At 36.6% G+C, this 17,526-nt stretch overlaps 2 protein-coding genes across 2 annotated transcripts in view; one reads left to right on the top strand and one right to left on the bottom strand.

Annotated features, from left to right (window-relative positions):
* Window positions 1-7,028, top strand: part of slc25a48 (solute carrier family 25 member 48) — a 13,609-nt gene extending 6,581 nt beyond the window's left edge. Inside the window, exons 6-7 of the mRNA XM_007555051.2 lie at window positions 1,591-1,724; window positions 5,363-7,028. Of these exons, the coding sequence (XP_007555113.1) occupies window positions 1,591-1,724; window positions 5,363-5,467 (239 nt within the window). The 3' untranslated portion in view covers window positions 5,468-7,028. The remainder of the gene's footprint in view (window positions 1-1,590; window positions 1,725-5,362) is intronic.
* Window positions 7,029-7,841: 813 nt separating this feature from the next.
* On the bottom strand, window positions 7,842-17,498 carry LOC103140096 (NACHT, LRR and PYD domains-containing protein 3-like). The gene is made up of 14 exons (XM_007555056.2): window positions 17,145-17,498; window positions 15,952-16,061; window positions 15,636-15,782; window positions 15,433-15,540; window positions 15,097-15,180; window positions 14,784-14,885; window positions 13,918-13,987; window positions 13,548-13,770; window positions 11,671-13,453; window positions 10,623-10,796; window positions 10,194-10,367; window positions 9,821-9,994; window positions 9,239-9,285; window positions 7,842-8,707 (listed from the first exon to the last, which is right to left on the bottom strand). The coding sequence occupies exons 2-14, from the start codon at window positions 16,029-16,031 to the stop codon at window positions 8,157-8,159; spliced, it is 3,717 nt and encodes a 1,238-aa protein (XP_007555118.1). The 5' UTR covers window positions 16,032-16,061; window positions 17,145-17,498; the 3' UTR covers window positions 7,842-8,156.
* Between the last annotated feature and the right edge of the window lie 28 nt (window positions 17,499-17,526).

Genomic DNA, 17,526 nt, shown 5'->3' on the forward strand with positions numbered 1-17,526 from the left:
GTATTTCTTTCGCTTTAGCCAACATTTGCGCTCACATTTGTCAGAATCTTGTCAAATGTTACATTTTAGCTCAGTTTTACATCCCGATGCTTTATCATCTTTTTTCCCTCGTGATTCTCTCATAAATCCACATGACTGCAGCCTGTAAGCTTTAAAAGTGCAGTGACCTCCATTTCAAGGGAATGTAGCTCCAAGAAAACAACATATGAAAAGACTAAGGATCTGGAGTCAGAAAAACTCCAGACCCAGATCCGAAGAACGGGTGTGTCAGCTGACAGCCAATCAGGCGGCTCGGATGGCGTGTATGTGTGCTGTATGTGCAGAGCAGATAAACGCCGTGTGGTAGCCAAGGATTGCTTCCAGATGCAGGCCGACCAGCTGCGAACACGTGACAGAGGGAGAGCGTGGAGGAGCGGGAGGGGGGGGGGTTCAGTCAGCTGCTGTAAGTCAGTGGGGCCCGAACAGGTTCGCCTTTTAAACGGGTCCAAGTGGGGCAAAAATTAAAGCACAGTCTAAATCATGGACAGTATAAGAGAAATCAGAAAATACCAGAATTCAAACCCAGTAAACAACCAGAGCTGCCAGAGAATGTAAGGCCACGTTGTTTAATCCAGTCATATGTACAGAACTAATCTCATATATCTTCCACTTATTCGCATTTAAACTTGAACCAAAATGTTTTCATTTTGTCATGTTTGAATAAAATTTTGTCTATAAACTAAAAAGTAACATGCCAAGTTCTTTTCTGTTTTTGCAACCCTCCATTCAGCCCCCCTGCAAACAGTTTCTCAATTATACAACAAAAAATGTTTGAAAAGCAGAAATAGAGCCTCCTGCACAACTAACAAGAACTTACTATCCAGAAAGTGTTTTCTGGATAGTAAGTCAACAACAAAACACTTGTCTTTTCCAGCAGCTGTTGTTAAACCAGCTGACCAAACATGCTGGAGTTCTGCGTTGTTAGGAAACACTGCAGTTGAATGCAATTCAACAATCTGGAGGTCTTTGAAACGGCTCATTTTCCAGACACCAAAAAATATTAACTTATTGCTAAGAAAAACAATTGGGTTGGTTTTAGAAGCAGTTGAGACCCAAATGGAAGTATAAAAATCTGCAAAATGTGAATTATGCATAATAGATCCCCTTAAAATGACAGAGTTAAACCTGCTGCGTTACCTGTTGATGCACCTTTCAGTTGTCACCTGTGGCCATTAGCTCTGGGTGGGTCTAAATAGACCACAGTATTCCCTCTTTGCGGAAAGGTTTACCCTTCAAGATGCAAAGGAAATCAAAACCAGTAGTGATGCATTTCAAGCTTCTACTTCTGAGGAAGATACCTCAGACCTGATCCACCCTGAGGAAACCTTGGAGATGGTCTGGGACTTTCTGTGGAGATTATATGTGAAGGATCTCAGGAACACCACTGGAAAAGGAGGAAGAGGAAGAGAGCTTCAGATAAGCAGTAGAAAATGAATGAATGGGCATAAACTCTGAATTCCTTGGTGAATTCCTTCCTGAATCAAGCATGTCCTCCGGTTTAACCGTCATGGTCTTTGTTCTGGTTGGTCTGATTTCTATGGTCTTCCTCAGGGTCCATCTCCTGGGTCACGGCCACTCCAGCTGACGTGGTGAAGAGCCGAATGCAGGCCGACGCCCAGCTGCAGAAGAAGTATAAGGGAGTTTTACACTGCATCGTCCAAAGCTACAGAGCCGAGGGAGCAGAGGTGAGCAGATGAAACGTAATCAGTTAGTAAAACTTAGTCTTCTCACTGGATTTTACAACTATTTTAAATATATTTATACTCCTTGAATTGTTCACATTTTATCATATTACAACTATTTTATTCTGTTTACAAATAATAAATTGTGGTTTTAAGTGGTAGACCAATATAAAGTACCAAGTAGTACTAAGAAGCATTGGAAATGTTTTCTAACATTTTTCACAAATAAGAAGGTGAAAAGTTTGAGGTTTTGGCCCTTTTTTCTTTGAAGCACTCTTCCAGATTTGATGTAGATGATCTGTTGTAGATTATCCAAAGTGTTGCACCAATTTCCAATTTAGTTTAAGTGTGAACTTTGACTAGACCACTCAAAAATAAATATTCTTTGATCTATTGTTCTTTTTCCCCCAAAAAAAATTACTTTTGGTCTCATCTGACCAGAACATATTATTTTCTTCTTGCTAAATTTGCTGTTGATTAATTGCCTGAAATTCCAATAAAATGCAGAACCATTCAATAAACAACAATATTATTTTAGTAACTTTATTAAGTGAAACGTGTTATATAAATCAATTACAGACAAATTGATGTTTGAAAGCCTTTATTTCTGTTAATTATGATGATTTTTCCATGAAAACACATAAATGTGTTAAAAGTTATTTTCAAAAGTTACAAAGTAGAATCTTCAGCATGTATATTCTAATTTATTAAAGATGACTGTAAACGTAACTTCCTGGTTGTGGTAAAGTTTAAGTAGTGTGAATATTCTTCAATATATTTAAACAATAGTATTACGCTGCAGAATATTCCAGTTTATGTTTTGTGTCATTAAACTGGGGACAAAACGGCCACCATTCAGTTTTGTATTTGTTCTTTACTACGAACCACAGGATATGCTTCAGTTCACATGGAAACATTTTGCATTAATCATTAAACTAGTTATTTCCTGACCTTTTAATGGTTTATTACATGGTAAAATCCCAATTGGAGACAAACTGTGTGTGAATTCCCCTGAAACCTGTTTAATCCTTTGAACTTCACTAAAAAAAAAAAACACAATTCTAACATGAAAACAAGTGACGACTTAAGGAGGCAAATGTTCCAGAACAGGACGTGTTTTGGTGATTGAATGACGGGGGGCTCGTCAGGTGACTGGCTGGCCCCGTTCTTGGCCCGGTCCGCCGCTGAACGCTGCGTCCAGATGTTCGGACTGTTTGTTAAGTCAGTGGAGAAACGTCACCGCATCTGTGTTGATAAAAACAGCAGCAGTCATGTGATCAATACCAGAAGATCATTGACGTTCTGAGAAAGTGGACTGGACTGTTTGTGCAGCCTGACGCTCGCTGATCAATGACTCGGGTTAAAACAGGTCAGAGTCCTGCAAAGTTAAACAAGAAGTCACTCTGTACGAGCTGAATGTATTTATTTTAAGCAGATAAAAGTCAGTTATCTTAGTCCTGCTGTTTGATTTCAGAGCTGATAAAAAGCCATTTGGACACAAAGAGGAAACTAATCACAAAGCCAAATAAAAACAGGTTAAATGAAAATTTTAAAAGCTGAGGTTACACAAAATAAAGTCATTTTTAATGAGATGATACAGAACGCCCAAATTAACCTTAATTAACCTTTTTTTTGTGCTTTTTTTTCCTTCTTCTTGAGTTTAACGATGGCTGCCAGGTGAACTATAAGGTGAATTACTGCCACCAACTCGTTTGAACAGGAAAAATCAAACTAGATTTGTTTTTCTTTAAAAAAATATATGTTTTTTTTTGTTTTGTTTATGTTATATTATCATGAAAATATGTATTGAAACCTTTTGGTATATTTTCCACTCATTTAAAGTTTTTCTTAAGGTCTGTGTGACTTAGCTGATAACTAGCTCATGTTTTCTTTTTTTTCTGTTTTTTCTAAATGGCTTACAAAGTCTTCATCTATCACTTATTTTCCAATATTTCTGCCAAATTTATTGAGCAAGATCACTTTCATTAAGGCAAATCTGTTTTAAAACTACAGCAGATAGCATAACTGATTAATATTTAATTGCTATGATCTGAATTTGCTTTACAAATTTCAAAATAATAAAAAAATATATTTTGTTCAGAAGGCTCTTCAATTACTTTTGCATTTGGTAAACTTTTATGCTTTTATCTGTCATTTCATCATATATATATATATATATATAGTTGCAATTTAATTTCAGATACTGCTAAGCTTTGTTTAACTTATTTATACTTACTTTTTATACTTACTCTAACCCAACTTACTTTATAATGTCATACCAGCTCTGACATTTCGAAAAGATTGACATTTAAGTGACACAAACACTGAATGCATGTCAAAGAATATTTTTTTAAACATATTCAGGCAGAAAACCGTGTGCAGTTCACAGCTTGTCTGTTTTTAGCTGGATTTGTAAAACCTGTCATCATTCTGCAGCACAGACAAGTTAAGCAAGGTGAGCAAATATCACCTGTGACTGTTACCTTGTGATGTAACATAAAAGTTTGCTAGAATGCATTTAATGGCTTAAAAGGTGCTTTTAAGACCTTTTAGTAAGGAGCCGAGTTTAAAGGACACTGCTGAGGAAGCTTATAAACGCTTAAGTGTCTTTCCTTTTATTTGTGCGTTTGACCATAGACCTGGTGTTCCTCCCACAACATGCATTCAGAAAGACAACCTAAAGTCCAAAAAGTAGTCTGAAGAAAGTACTAGGTGCTTTATTTTAATACTTTATTTCTGTCACAATAACAAATTTTGCTGGATGATAAATTGTCCCAGAAGTTATTGCGATAAACAACAATAATGTTGATTTGAGACCATTTTCAACCAATAAAATGGTAATGGCATAATAATGCAAGAACACATTCCCAGAGATCAATAAACTATCAATTTTAGTCAACATTTAACACTGGAACTGGAAGAAATTTTAAATATCCCAAATAAATAAACAAGACAACACAAACTACAAATAAAAGTAGTTATGAAGTCTGTAAACAAATTTGTCTCAACAAAATGTCATTCAGTTTTTGACAGAGCAAAATGTTAAATCATGAAAATGGAAATTATTTTGGTTGTTTTAATTTATTGTGTGATTCATTGATTTATTGCTTATTGTTACAGGCTTACTTGTGCTAATGTGTAAAATAACATACTAATATAACAAATTAAATTAAAAAATACTTTATTGCTCACAAAGGGAAATTAAATGTTGCTGTAACTCATATTAATTAAAATTCTTCAATGTGTAGTCATAGATGGTTTTCCTGTAGCAGTCTGTGTTACAGCCAATTTGACGAAGCCTCTGACTAAAAACAGTAGTTTTCTATGACAGTTTCTTAAAATAAATTAACGTTTTATTACACATTACTGCAAAACACCTGCAATGACCAACGGTTATTAATTGGTAGACGATTGAAGAGGAACGTCAATGTGTTGCATCAAAATACTTTAACCTAGAGACTTCAAATGTTTATACTTCTGAAAAAAATAGTCATATTTGCTCATGTAATTGCAAATGTGTCTTCATAGAGAGGAAAGAGCATCTATGACTCTCCACCTGAACTATAAAAACCACTGGAAAACCCAAACTGAAAGCTCAAAATGCAGTTCCTAAACTCAGAACTGAACTGTTTCCTGTGCAGGTTTTCTTCCGGGGAGCTTCTGTGAACGCCATCCGAGGTTTCCCGATGAGCTCCACCATGTTCCTGATGTACGAACTCTCTCTGCAGTTCTTCAGGAGTCATTAGGACTGCTGGGAATCCGGAAACGCTCGGCCAGAAACCCAGCGAACCGGAGCCCGTTTGCTTGAGACGAGAGATCGTGAGCACTTTATAATGGCTGAGAGTCAGCAGCTTTTAGTCAAATGTTTTAGATCTGAGCCAAAACTGACCCTTTCTATCACTTTGTGAGTGATGTTTTTACTGTTTAATAATCTGAATCTGATTATTTGAATCGCCAAAGTCATGCATGTGTTCCTGCGCAGACTTCTGCTTTAACATTTTAATTCAACGAAACACACACAGGTGTTAAAGAAGACAGAGATATGATACTTTAGATAAGCTGAGAAACGTTTCTGAAAGTGTTTCTGGAAGTTTTTTAAATTATTTTTAATTATTTCTTAACAAATTTATTGCAAATGTGAAACTGTTGTTTAAATGATCAATGAATGAACGGCTGTAAAAGCAAAGAAAAGAAATTGCACAAAGAATTGTTGCACAATTTAGTAAATTATTAAGGGATGATGAAAATATATTTATAGAGGCCAAGCGCAGCCTGAAGGTCTTTGAGAAAGTTTAACTGGCTGGAGTCGCATAAACTGAAGTTTTGCCTGGCTGGACAAACTTGTTCAATAAGTTTGATAAAAAGTGTTAAAAAAGAAAAATGAAGGAAAAACTGCAAAAGGTTGTACAGGATCATCCATGTTGCTTTACATTTTCTCCAATAATTTTATGAGTCCAGCTGTTCTGTGGATATTTTCCGCTATTTGAAGCACAATTACACTTTATGACCCAATGGTCTTTCATAGTAACATTAATCTGAGATTTACATTCATGTTCTAATTCTCTCTAGATTGCAATGTAAAAGTAAACTGACAGTCCTGCAGCTGAATCTGAGCTGAGTTTGCACATCTGCAGCTTTTTGTAGTGATGCCATGTTTTCCTATCTGTGGGGGAAATTACAAGCACATAATGGTTTTTATTGGAGTGTTACGTGGCATTTATGTGATGATCTGTTGGATGAAAAAAACAGCAGGCAAGAAGATCTGAAAATGATATTTTAGTGACATTATGTAAGTTAGACATGCAGGTACTGAGACGTGGATTTCTTAATGAATTTTGAATAATAACTGATTTAATTGGGAGTTTTAGACTAAAGGGGTTGAGGTGCAAGTTTTAGAAATCACCAAAATGAAAAAAATATATATTTTTAATGTATGTGACACTTTTGACACAATGTGATTATCAAACTCAATATTGTGATACTGTCTACTTCTATTTGTATCTGTGTTTCTTATATTAAGAAAAGTGAGTTTTACTTCAGTTAATTTTAACTTTCTAATAACTTTTCTGATGTGCCTGAGCCACAGTGGCACATTTATGTTGTTTTAAGTTCAGCTAATCTCAGATCAACAGATTTCAGCCACTAAATCAACACTACAGTCACAGAAGAGAACTCGAATGGAAATATTAACATTTTAAATAGCTTTATCCTCATGTAAATAAGTGTAAATATGTTTAACTGCTTTTCTGGATGTTGAAAAGCCTAATGTGTCTTGTTGTACTTAAATAAATGTTTATGAACAGCTTATGAGCCTCGTTTCAGTTCTGAATTTGCTTCTGCCAGAATGTGATTACACATCAGATTTGATTTAAAGTCACTATATTATGTTTGCTCTTGTTACATAACAGATGTTATGTTATGTTGCAAAAGAAATTGATCATTAATTCAGCATAAAACCACTTTGATTTTACATGGTTATTTAAATTAAATCAATATTATTTACCAACATGTGTGCTCATCAGTTATTTCCAGCTGAAGCATTCATTTTGGAAAATAAAACTAAAAAAAAAAACCTAAATTATAAAATGGCAGACAAAATGTTTCTTCAGAATTTAATACATTTTCTTTACATTTTACTGTGTTAACTGGTGAAGAGATGTTTGTGCAGTGATCCGGACAAAGAGTAAGCTTGGTCAAAAAACATAAATTTATTTAATTACAAAGTAATCCAAAGGGATTTTAAGATTTCCCCTCCCCAGCTAAATAATGTCTCTTAGATCATTTCTACAGTAAAAAAAAAAAAAAAAAATTATTTCCCACCAGCTGTAATGTCTTTCCACATAATGTCCACCAGAGGGCAGGACGTACAACACAAAGTACTCCAGCTATTTCACCTGCTGACATTACGTTAAAAATAAATGTAATAGATTTTATCACTTTTCATACTTTTGCTGATGACATATTTTCAGTGTTTCTTAGGATATTATTTTAAACAACAGCAGAGTATTCGGACCATAATAAGAAAGAGTTAATGAAATTATGAGAATAAAGTCATATTACAAGAATAAAACTAAAAAACAGACAGTTTTACAAGAATAAAGCTCTAGAATTAAACAATAAAATTGTTATATTATGACTTTCTTCTTGTAAAACTATGACTTTATTTTATTTTTTTCATTTTCTTATTGTGCCCCTAATACTCGCGTGTATTTCAGTTCTGTGAATGATTAATTTACCGATTCAGATTCAGATTTATTTGTGTCCCAAATGGACAACTGACACTGCAGCAAGTACAAAAACTAAAAGACAAAATATCAAAGTTAAAAAATATAAACAATAAAACATACCAAAACAGACATCAAATATAAATCAATACCTAGTGGGTGGAGTTAATGCTATAGACTGAGCCATCGGGTCAGTCATTGTAAAACGTAATCAGAGGGAGCATAACGATGCAAAGGAATCAGTGTTGGACCTGAGCCTGAACCTAAAGCCGACCCCCGGACGCAGAGGTTCAGTAAAGGTGGTGCTGAAGGTGTAGAGGTGAATCAGAGCATCACCACAGCCTCTGAAGAACGACACACTTCCAGCCGGATAATCCACATACACCACTACCTTCTTGGGCGCAGCGGATGAGTGAGAGATAAATGATCTTTTTTTCTGGTGGTAAACGTAGTACCCACCCCCATCTGAACAGCTCAGACTCCAGGACTGCTCATTCCCACCAAACCTGCAGTCTGCTCTCTCCACTCTCCTGCTTATTCCTCTGTAACTCACTGACACATCCACCCAGCCGCTCCAGTCCACCTCCCAGCAGTGGCGACCAGTCAGATCCTCACTGCACAGCAGCTGAGGACAGTCCTGAAATCTCTCTGGGTGCTCAGGGTATGACTGGTCCTCTCTCACATGTACGGCCCTACTGTCGTCGTCAGACAGTTTTATCTGTCTGTTAATAGTGTTTGGGTCAAATGTGGGCTTAAAGTAATCTGAAAGAGAGAATAATGATCGATGATGTGTTAATTTACTTTTGCAGTACACTGCAAAAACACAAAATATTTCCTAGTAATTTTCTTCTAGTTTCTTGTACAAATATCAGTAACTTTTCAGAAAGATGTAGGATCTTGTTTTAGGTCCATAATTCATTAATATCTATTTTTAAAAAGTGCTAGTTCCACTGGCAGAATATTTCACTTTTAATAAGACATTTTACAATGTTATGTGAAATAATCTATCAGTGGAACAAACACTTTTTAATCAAAATTATAAACTTAAAACAAGCCTTTCGTCTCCGTTTTATTTTCTGTTTTCATGTCTTTTGTAAAGCACTTTGTGGTTTACTTACTCCTACATCTTGCTGAACATTTACTTGTTAGTTTTGTCTTATTTGAAGTATACTAAGATATTTGCACTAGAAACTAAACCAAAAATACTTTTTGTGATTGATTTTGTGTTTTTGCAGTGTACAGTTTTAGTTAAAATATAGGAAGTTTGTGCAGTTTATTTAAAACTACACTTACATTTTCTCAGGCCGGGTCTCAGCCATCGTTCTCCAAAAGGCTCTATCCTGTAAAAAAAATAAAGCAATTCAGTCTCTTTAAGCACAAAGCTGTTGCTACATCTCTAAAAATGGTCGAGAAGATAAATCTTTTATAAATCACTGCCTTCAACAAGTGGTTTTGGGTTTTAGTTGTTTTTTTATCAAGTAACCAAGAACAAAATAACAAGCTTACCATTATTTCTTTGTTTGAAAAAGAGTCAGAGGAAGTGAACACGTAATCCAGCCCTTTCTTCCAATTTAATACAATACATCACTTAGCGATTGAATTATCAGAAATGTGTAATTAAAAACATGTTGAGGTATTCATATGCCTGTTCAATTTACAGTGCTAAAGAAACAAATTACATGATAGAAAAAAATAATAAACTGACTCTCATAGCAACAATCAGAATAATTACCAACTCCTCCCTAATGTATATTTACCATATACTCTACTTACATAATGTTAGTTATTTAAGACAACACACATAACTGTGTAAAATAACGATAATGATCTACTAATATTAACACATAGAAATCATTCCATTCATCCAGCTGATACCTTAAAACATCCAGTTTCCAGTTTTCATCTTGCAGCTTTGCAGAGAAAAGCTTCACTGCCGCCTCTCCCGGATGGTTGTAGCTCAGGTCCAGTTCTGTCAGGTGGGACGGGTTGGAGCTCAGCGCTGACAACAGAGACCTGCATCCCTCCTCTGTGACCAAACACCCAGACAGTCTGCAGACAAACCACAACCTAATCAGGAAGAGGCTTTGAACTAAACCTGCACAATACACATCTATCTGTCTGTTAACAGCGTTTGGGTCAAATGTGGGTTTACAGTAATCTGAAAGAGAGAATAATAACCGATGGTGTGTTCATATACCATTGCATCAGTTTGTTTAACCTCATATTGAAGACCACTGCGTAAGCTGACCTGAGCTTTTGGAGCTTGCAGTGAGGACTCTCCAGTCCAGAAGAGAGCAGCTTCACTCCCACATCCTCCAAGTCGTTGTTGCTCAGGTCCATTTCTCTCAGAACCGAGGATTTGGAGCTGAGCACAGAGGACAGCATCTCACAGCTCCTCTTGTTGAGGTTACAGACACTCAACCTGTTGACATAAAAAAGACATTTTGGACAAATGTTCAGCAGAAACTCTACCCATCACTTTCCTATTAGAGAATCATAAGAATAATGTTTTTATTACCTTCAAACAAGTACTTAACAAAATACACTGGATGTGATACGACAGCCAAGACGGCAGTTCACAGCAATTGTATTTATTATTTGTGAAATAAAGCACACCTGCCCATTTTATATCTTGTTTCAAATAATATAAATATTGAACAAAAATATGAAACCAGACCTGAGTATTTCCAGTTTGCAGTTAGGACTCTTGAGACCAGCTGACAGCTGCTTCACTCCTGAGTCCTTGAGGTCGTTGTTACTCAGGTCAAGCTCTCTCAGGACAGATGAGTGGGAGCTGAGCACCAAGGACAACGATTCAAAGCTTCCTTCTGACAGGTTACAGCCGCTCAGCCTGAAAAGAAAAGGTTTTAAAAGAGTCAGACTAAAATCAATTTCTATACATTTCCAGAATTTGTTGATTTGATTTCATACAATAAGCTATTTCTTTGGAATGTGTGCTTTGAAGAAAAACAAAAACATAATAGGGACTATGTTTCTGCAGATGGCAGTAGAACCACATGGGGGAGAGGAGAAGAGTTTGATTTTCTATCTATAGATTATCTATAGTACAGTGTCAGGACATACTGATAGCTTAAACAAATATGTGAAAAAACATTTAGTTACATACTGCAGCTTTAAAAGCCCTGCATTTAGGTCTGTCATAACAAATTTAGCTGGATGATAAATTGTCCCAGAAGTTTTTGTGGTAAACGATAATATTGTTGTTTTGAGGCCATTTTCAAGTAACAAAATGGCAATGGCATAAAAATGCAAAAAACACATTCACATTTTAACTGGAACTAGAAGACAATTTAAATATCCAAAATAAATGGACAAAAAATAAACTGCAAATAAAACTAATTATGAAGTCTCACATTTGTCTTAAAAAAGGGATACTTGAGACGAAAGCACCAGATTGAAGATTTATGTCATCCAGTTCATGGTAGAAAGATAAATCATGCAAATGGAAATGAGTTCATTTTAATTTATCATGCAACTAATTGATTTATTGCTTATTGTGAAAGGCCTACTTGCATTCACACTGCAACACAATCAAGTATTTTTTAACAATGTGAGAATGTGGAAGGCCAAAAGCCAACATCAGAGAATATAGTACTTTTGTAAATTATGTCGACAAGTACTTGATCACAATTTCATATCTTGCATTAATTATTCTTTGGTAGTGAACTCGTAGATTTTACTGATCTAATCATAGCAGTACTTACAGAGCTTTGTTTGCTGCTTTCACCACAGGCAGCAGCCTCAGGAAAGCCTCTTCTGAAGCAGAGTATTTCTTCAGCTCAAACACATCCAGGTCTTTTTCCGAGGACAGCAAAAGGAACGCGAGTGCTGACCAGTCTGCAGGTGACAGCTCATCTGCGGAAAGTTGCTCCAAGGCCAAAGACTCTTGAATCTTTTCCACTAAGGAATGATCATTCAGTTCATTCAGACAGTAAAGCAAACTGATGCTCTTGTCTACAGAAATACCTTCGTTTAGCTTAGTTTTGATGTAATTACTTGTATTATTAATGGTAATTGGGCTAATGTCTGTCTGTGGACTGACACTCGTCTTTCTCAGGAGGCCTTGCAGCAGAGTCTGATTGCTCTGCAGTGAAAGGCCCAGGAGGAAGCGGAGGAACAAGTCAAGATGTCCATTGGGACTTTTGAGGGCCATATTCACAGCAGTTTGGTAGAAATCTTCAAATTCAGATGAGTTCTCGTCTTCCAGAAGATTGACGTCAGAGTTGAAGAACATCAAATGGACGTAAAGAGCAGCTAGAAACTCCTGAACACTCAGATGCACAAAAGTGAACACCTTGTCTTGGTACAGACCTCCTTTCTCCTCTTTGAAGATCTGAGTGAACACTCCTGAAGAAACGGAGACTGCTCGAATGTCAATGCCACATTTTTCCAGATCTGATTCATTAAAGATTAAGTTTCCTTTCTGCAGCTGCTCAAAAGCCAGTTTTCCCAAAGACTTGATCATCTTTCTGTTCTCTGGACTCCAGTGATCCAACCCAGCCTCTCCGTCATACTTCAAGCTCTTTACTTTGGTCTGAACCACAAGGAAGTGGATGTACATCTCAGTCAGAGTTTTTGGCAGCTTTTTTCCGTCCCTGGTTTTGAACACTTCCTCCAGAACTGTGGATGTGATCCAGCAGAAAACGGGGATGTGGCACATCAGGTGGAGAGATCTCGTTGTTTTGATGTGGGAGATGATCCTCCTTGCCTGCTCCTCATCCCTGATTCTCTTCCTAAAATAATGCTCCTTTTGCGGATCGGCAAACCCTCTGACCTCAGTCACCATGTCAACACACTCAGGAGGGATCTGATTGGCTGCTGCAGGACGCGTGGTTATCCAGAGGCGAGCAGAAGGAAGCAAGTACCCTCTCATGAGATTCGTCAGCAGCACATCCACTGACGCAGACTGCGCCACATCCGTCAGGATCTCGTTGTTGTGAAAGTCCAAAGGAAGTCGGCATTCATCCAGACCGTCGAAGATGAAAACAACCAGGAACTTTTCAAACTCGCAGATTTCTTTGGTTTCAGTAAAGAAGTGGTGAACAAGCTCCATCAAACTGAACTTCTTCTCTTTCAGCACATTCAGTTCTCTGAACATGAATGGAAACACAAAGTGGACGTCCTGGTTGGTTTTGTCTTCAGCCCAGTCCAGAGCGAACTTCTGTGTCAGGACTGTCTTGCCAATGCCAGCCACTCCCTTCGTCATCACCGCTCTGATTGGTCGAAGTTTTTCAGGAAAACTCTCAAAGATTTGTTCGTGCGTGATTTTGGTTTCTCCTTTGTCTGGGTTTCTGCTCGCGGTTTGGATCTGCATGAACTCATGTTGATCGCTGACTGATGCTCTCCCGCCCGCTGTGATGTAGAGCTCTGTGTAAATCTGATTCAGACAGACTGGGTTTCCTTCTCTAGCAATCCCTTCAAACACACACTGGAAGCTCTTTTTCAGATTAGATTTAAGCTTACGTTGACCAACTGCAGCACTAGTCCCTGAAAGACGAGTCAGAATATTTAACAAATCAGTCAAAAAAAAAAACAAAAAAACATTTTACTTTATTATTTAGCCAACACATTAAATCCTCACCACATTGTAGAAGGTCAGCCAGCTTTTCCTGCTTCATCATCCTCAGGAAGTTCATGGCAAGTTTCAGAACTGCCTCTCTGCTGCTCCTCTTCTGCTCTTCATCCTCACCCTTCGACACATCCTTCGCATTGCTTTGACCGTCTTCTGGGCAACCTGAAGCCACAGCCTTAGAAATGTGATTCAATTCATTCTTCACAAAAGCAACAATGTTTTCCTCCAAAACCTGAAACAGATTAGAAAATTAATTACGTGGGCTGGATGAAATGGAAGGAAAGCAAACAAAAAATATCTAAACATTGCTTCTGCTTGGTAACCAAATGATTTTTAGTCAGTACGGCAATCAGAAAAGACCTGGCGTTGATGTACAGACCATAAATATGGAGTTGAGGTGCTGCTGGGTTGATTGGTGCCTCGTAAACTTCATGCTCTCATTTTCAAATCTGAAACGAAATCAACGTAAAAACATTCAGATTCCAGTATCATCCAAAGCCATCGTCATTACTTTGTATTTGCTTTCAGTTACAGACATTTTGTGAAGTCTGAACAATTCTGCATGTGTTCAAAGGATTTTCCACATTTCAGGTTAAAAGATCAGAATATTTCCTCCTATTATGAATACTATTAAAGTTTACTTATTTCTCAATTTAAAAAGTAAAACTGATGTACACAAATGATGCATTCAGAGTGTTAATTTATTTTAATATACAGAAACTTCACTTAGTCAGAAAATAAGAATATTAGATGACACCACCATTATTTAACAGTACTGCATGTCCATCTACTGTATAATATAAGCCCTCAATGTTTGGTTGGGGCTCCTTTTGCATGATTTTCTGCATCAATAAGAGATGATCAGTCTGTAGCTCTTCTGCAGTGTTAAGACAGTCAATAGCAGCCATCAGCTTGCCTGCAGACTCTCTCATCCTGCTCTTACTGCACTATGCAGATTATTTGTTGGACATTTTGCTGGTTAGAATACCAGCAAAATAGAGAGAAAGGTCAAGTATAGGGATTGCAATTAAGTAATCCCCAAGTCAAAGCAAACCGATAAACAATATCTGAAAGACCTTCAGAAACTCTGAAGAGGATTGATTCGTGAGAGAGAAATTTAATAGAATAGTGGTAGATAAAGAGTCTCTACTTGTCTTTCCACAGAATGACAAATGGCAAAGATTAGACCATACAGCCGGGAGTATCATAATCCCACATGATCAAGGATTTAAAACCAATCCTCACCTGTGATTTGCATCATGGGGTCCATTTCTGGAGCGTGAATCACTATTTTTGAATCCAGGTTCGAGATCAGGTTCAGTCCAGTCTGAACAGGCCAGTTTTCTCCTAATGGATACACAGACATTAAACACATTGAACTATTACTGTTGTAGTGGTAATGCATCACATAACTTTGATAAAATCCAGATTTGATTGATATGTTCACCAATTCTCCTTATGTAAAATAGTTAACTGAATTAATGTGTGTTCTTTTTATACAGTGAGTTTAATATCACTTCAAAAGCCTGTGAATATGAAACTATTTTCAGTAGCACACCTCTTTGTAGATGGTTCACATCCCTTTAGATGGCAGTCACTGTCATTTGGTTGAAAGGAAAGTAAGCCTTTTCTATGATGACTTCTGTTGAGGAAAAACATTGGATAGAAACATTAACTTTAACATAACAGATGTACTTTTATACAAATTTACAAATTAATTAATGACAACAAAAGATACAGAGGAAACAACAAAAACTCTAGATTATTAAATCCACTTCTTTATAACACTTGTATGAACGTTTTGAAATAACTTAATTTGCAGGTCATACAAAGACAAGTAAGCATTTAATTGTATCAAAATCTGCTTTTTTTGGCAGAATGAGTTGTGGCTTACATTTGATCAGCAGATGGAAGTGCTTTAAAATTAATGATGTCTTCTTTTGACCTGTTAGTCCAGGACGAAGCACAGCTAACACCGGAAAGATGATTTTTGGCATTGATTCTGAAACAAAAACACAAAAATTCTGACATATTTCATTGTATGTTTCAAAGAAAATGTATTTTTCTATTTATACAAAATGTTTTTTTCTGTTGTACCTTCCATCAACAGATGCGCTGAAATAGGGAGGAGACTGCATGGACCAGTCACTTTTCATGGACACACAGCTTGGGTCAGAAACTGGAACCGGTCCTGGTTCGGTTTCATGTTTAGCAGAATTTTCAATGTGCTGCTGGATCTCTGACCTTCAGAACAACAGAAAATGTGAATAATATAAAGTCAGTGTTTAATGTTTTAAAATTAAAATCAACCCACAACATGTTTGCAGCTGACAAACTCTGTTCACCAACATAATTAATGCTGAGCACAGATTAAGATAAATAAGCCATTATTCTGATCGGAAGTTGGCCTGACCTTTGAGTTTTCCTTCGCCTTTCATCCTCCCCAGGTGGCAGAATTTCCCTTGCAAGAACGTCCAGCTGAAGCTGATTCATAGCAGAATACCAAACACTCACAAAAACAACCTATTCAGACACAAAATGACGGTGCATCAGTCATAACAGAGCACTGTGCTACAACTGAAGGTGTGTTTGAAATGACTAACAAAAATTATTCCTAGTTTATAAATGATTATTATTTTCTGTTTTAATATAAAGTTTATAATATAAAAGGAGAAGATGCAAGTGATGCATGGATGACTAGCAAAGTGGGACGGGGAATGAACTCTGGAAATGACAATAGTTTATTCACTTTTCATTTCTTACACTGTTTTTCATCCCATTTATGCTCCTCCTAGATATAAAGGAGGAAAACCTAAAATAAACATTACTATCAGAGAAAAAAAAAATCTAATTTGCATTTTGATGTTGCAGTTTTCAAGAAATAAGTTTAAGTAAGAACACAATATCATTTGTAGTCTATTTTTCAATTCTGTTGACGTCATATCCAGGATTTAGTACTGAGGTTTTGATCAAATATGATGCTTGAATTTTTGTTTTGAGCCTCGGTTTAATCTGTTAAATTACTGTTTTAAACACCTATAAACTTAAAGTCACGAGACGTAATACTAGAGCACAAACATAATAATCCAAAAATTGGAAATATTGTGATTCAAATGCAAAGTGCCAACCTTGCATTATTCGGTAAATAATGACACTTTAATGAAAAAATTGCACTTATAATTGACTTTTAGTGCAACTTTTAAAGCAACTTTGCATTAAAGTTGGTTTAATGCAACTTTAATGCATTAAAGCGTTAATGACAATGACACTTAACGGCAAAAATTATAAACATTCATAAAGACTCCTTCATGTTCATAACAGATGTTAATGTCATATTTACGACAGTGTCCTGTCAGTCTTATGAACACCCCGTCAAATAAAGGGTTACCGATTATGCAATTAGAAAATCAAAATACCAGTATTATCATTCAGTTATTTTACACTCACTTACTGCGTGAAGTGTGTTTATTAAGCAAACATTTTCCCAAACGTAATGGCTGACTTCCTTTTCCCACTGCTTTTCTGCATCCTAGTCAAAGGCTGCAGTTTCCTGATCGACTAAATTTGGATTCCAGTCGTCCACAGACGTTCCTAGACTTTACTTACCTTTCAGTCCCGTCTTACTACGGTGTTCATTTATTCTTCTTCGTGCACAATACCTAAATCTATAACTCGTTTTCTGTTTCAACAGGTTGTACATATGGACTTTTTGGTTCCCGCTTAATAGTTTGTTCTTGAAAGGTGCGTCACTTCCTTTTTTCTAAAGGCCAATCACAGATGACATTGTCTTCTTCTTTTGTCTAAAAACGCCATCTGTATGATCTCTACAGGTTATGTGTACAGCCAGCAGGAGAGATCAGAGAAAAACAGTTTGATTTTGATTTGGCGTAAGGTTTGTGATTTGAATCTGGGGGTTTGATTGTTAAACGCCGCCACCTGTTGGCTCATTGTGAGAACTGCAATCTTACTTCAGAGTCCAGGACAGAAT

This window comes from Poecilia formosa, unplaced genomic scaffold (genome assembly GCF_000485575.1).
Source record: "Poecilia formosa unplaced genomic scaffold, Poecilia_formosa-5.1.2 Scaffold68, whole genome shotgun sequence".
In the NCBI taxonomy this organism is placed as follows: Eukaryota; Metazoa; Chordata; class Actinopteri; order Cyprinodontiformes; family Poeciliidae; genus Poecilia; species Poecilia formosa.

Bases quoted from the DNA above. Each gene is read 5' to 3' on its own strand.
- LOC103140096 (XM_007555056.2), bottom strand. From the start codon at position 16,031: ATGAATCAGCTTCAGCTGGACGTTCTTGCAAGGGAAATTCTGCCACCT. The intron at 10,368-10,622 runs GTCTGGTTTCAT...TTATGTCAACAG, and splicing joins TGCAAACTGGAAATACTCAG to GTTGAGTGTCTGTAACCTCA. The intron at 9,995-10,193 runs GTCAGCTTACGC...GTTTGTCTGCAG, and splicing joins TGCAAGCTCCAAAAGCTCAG to ACTGTCTGGGTGTTTGGTCA.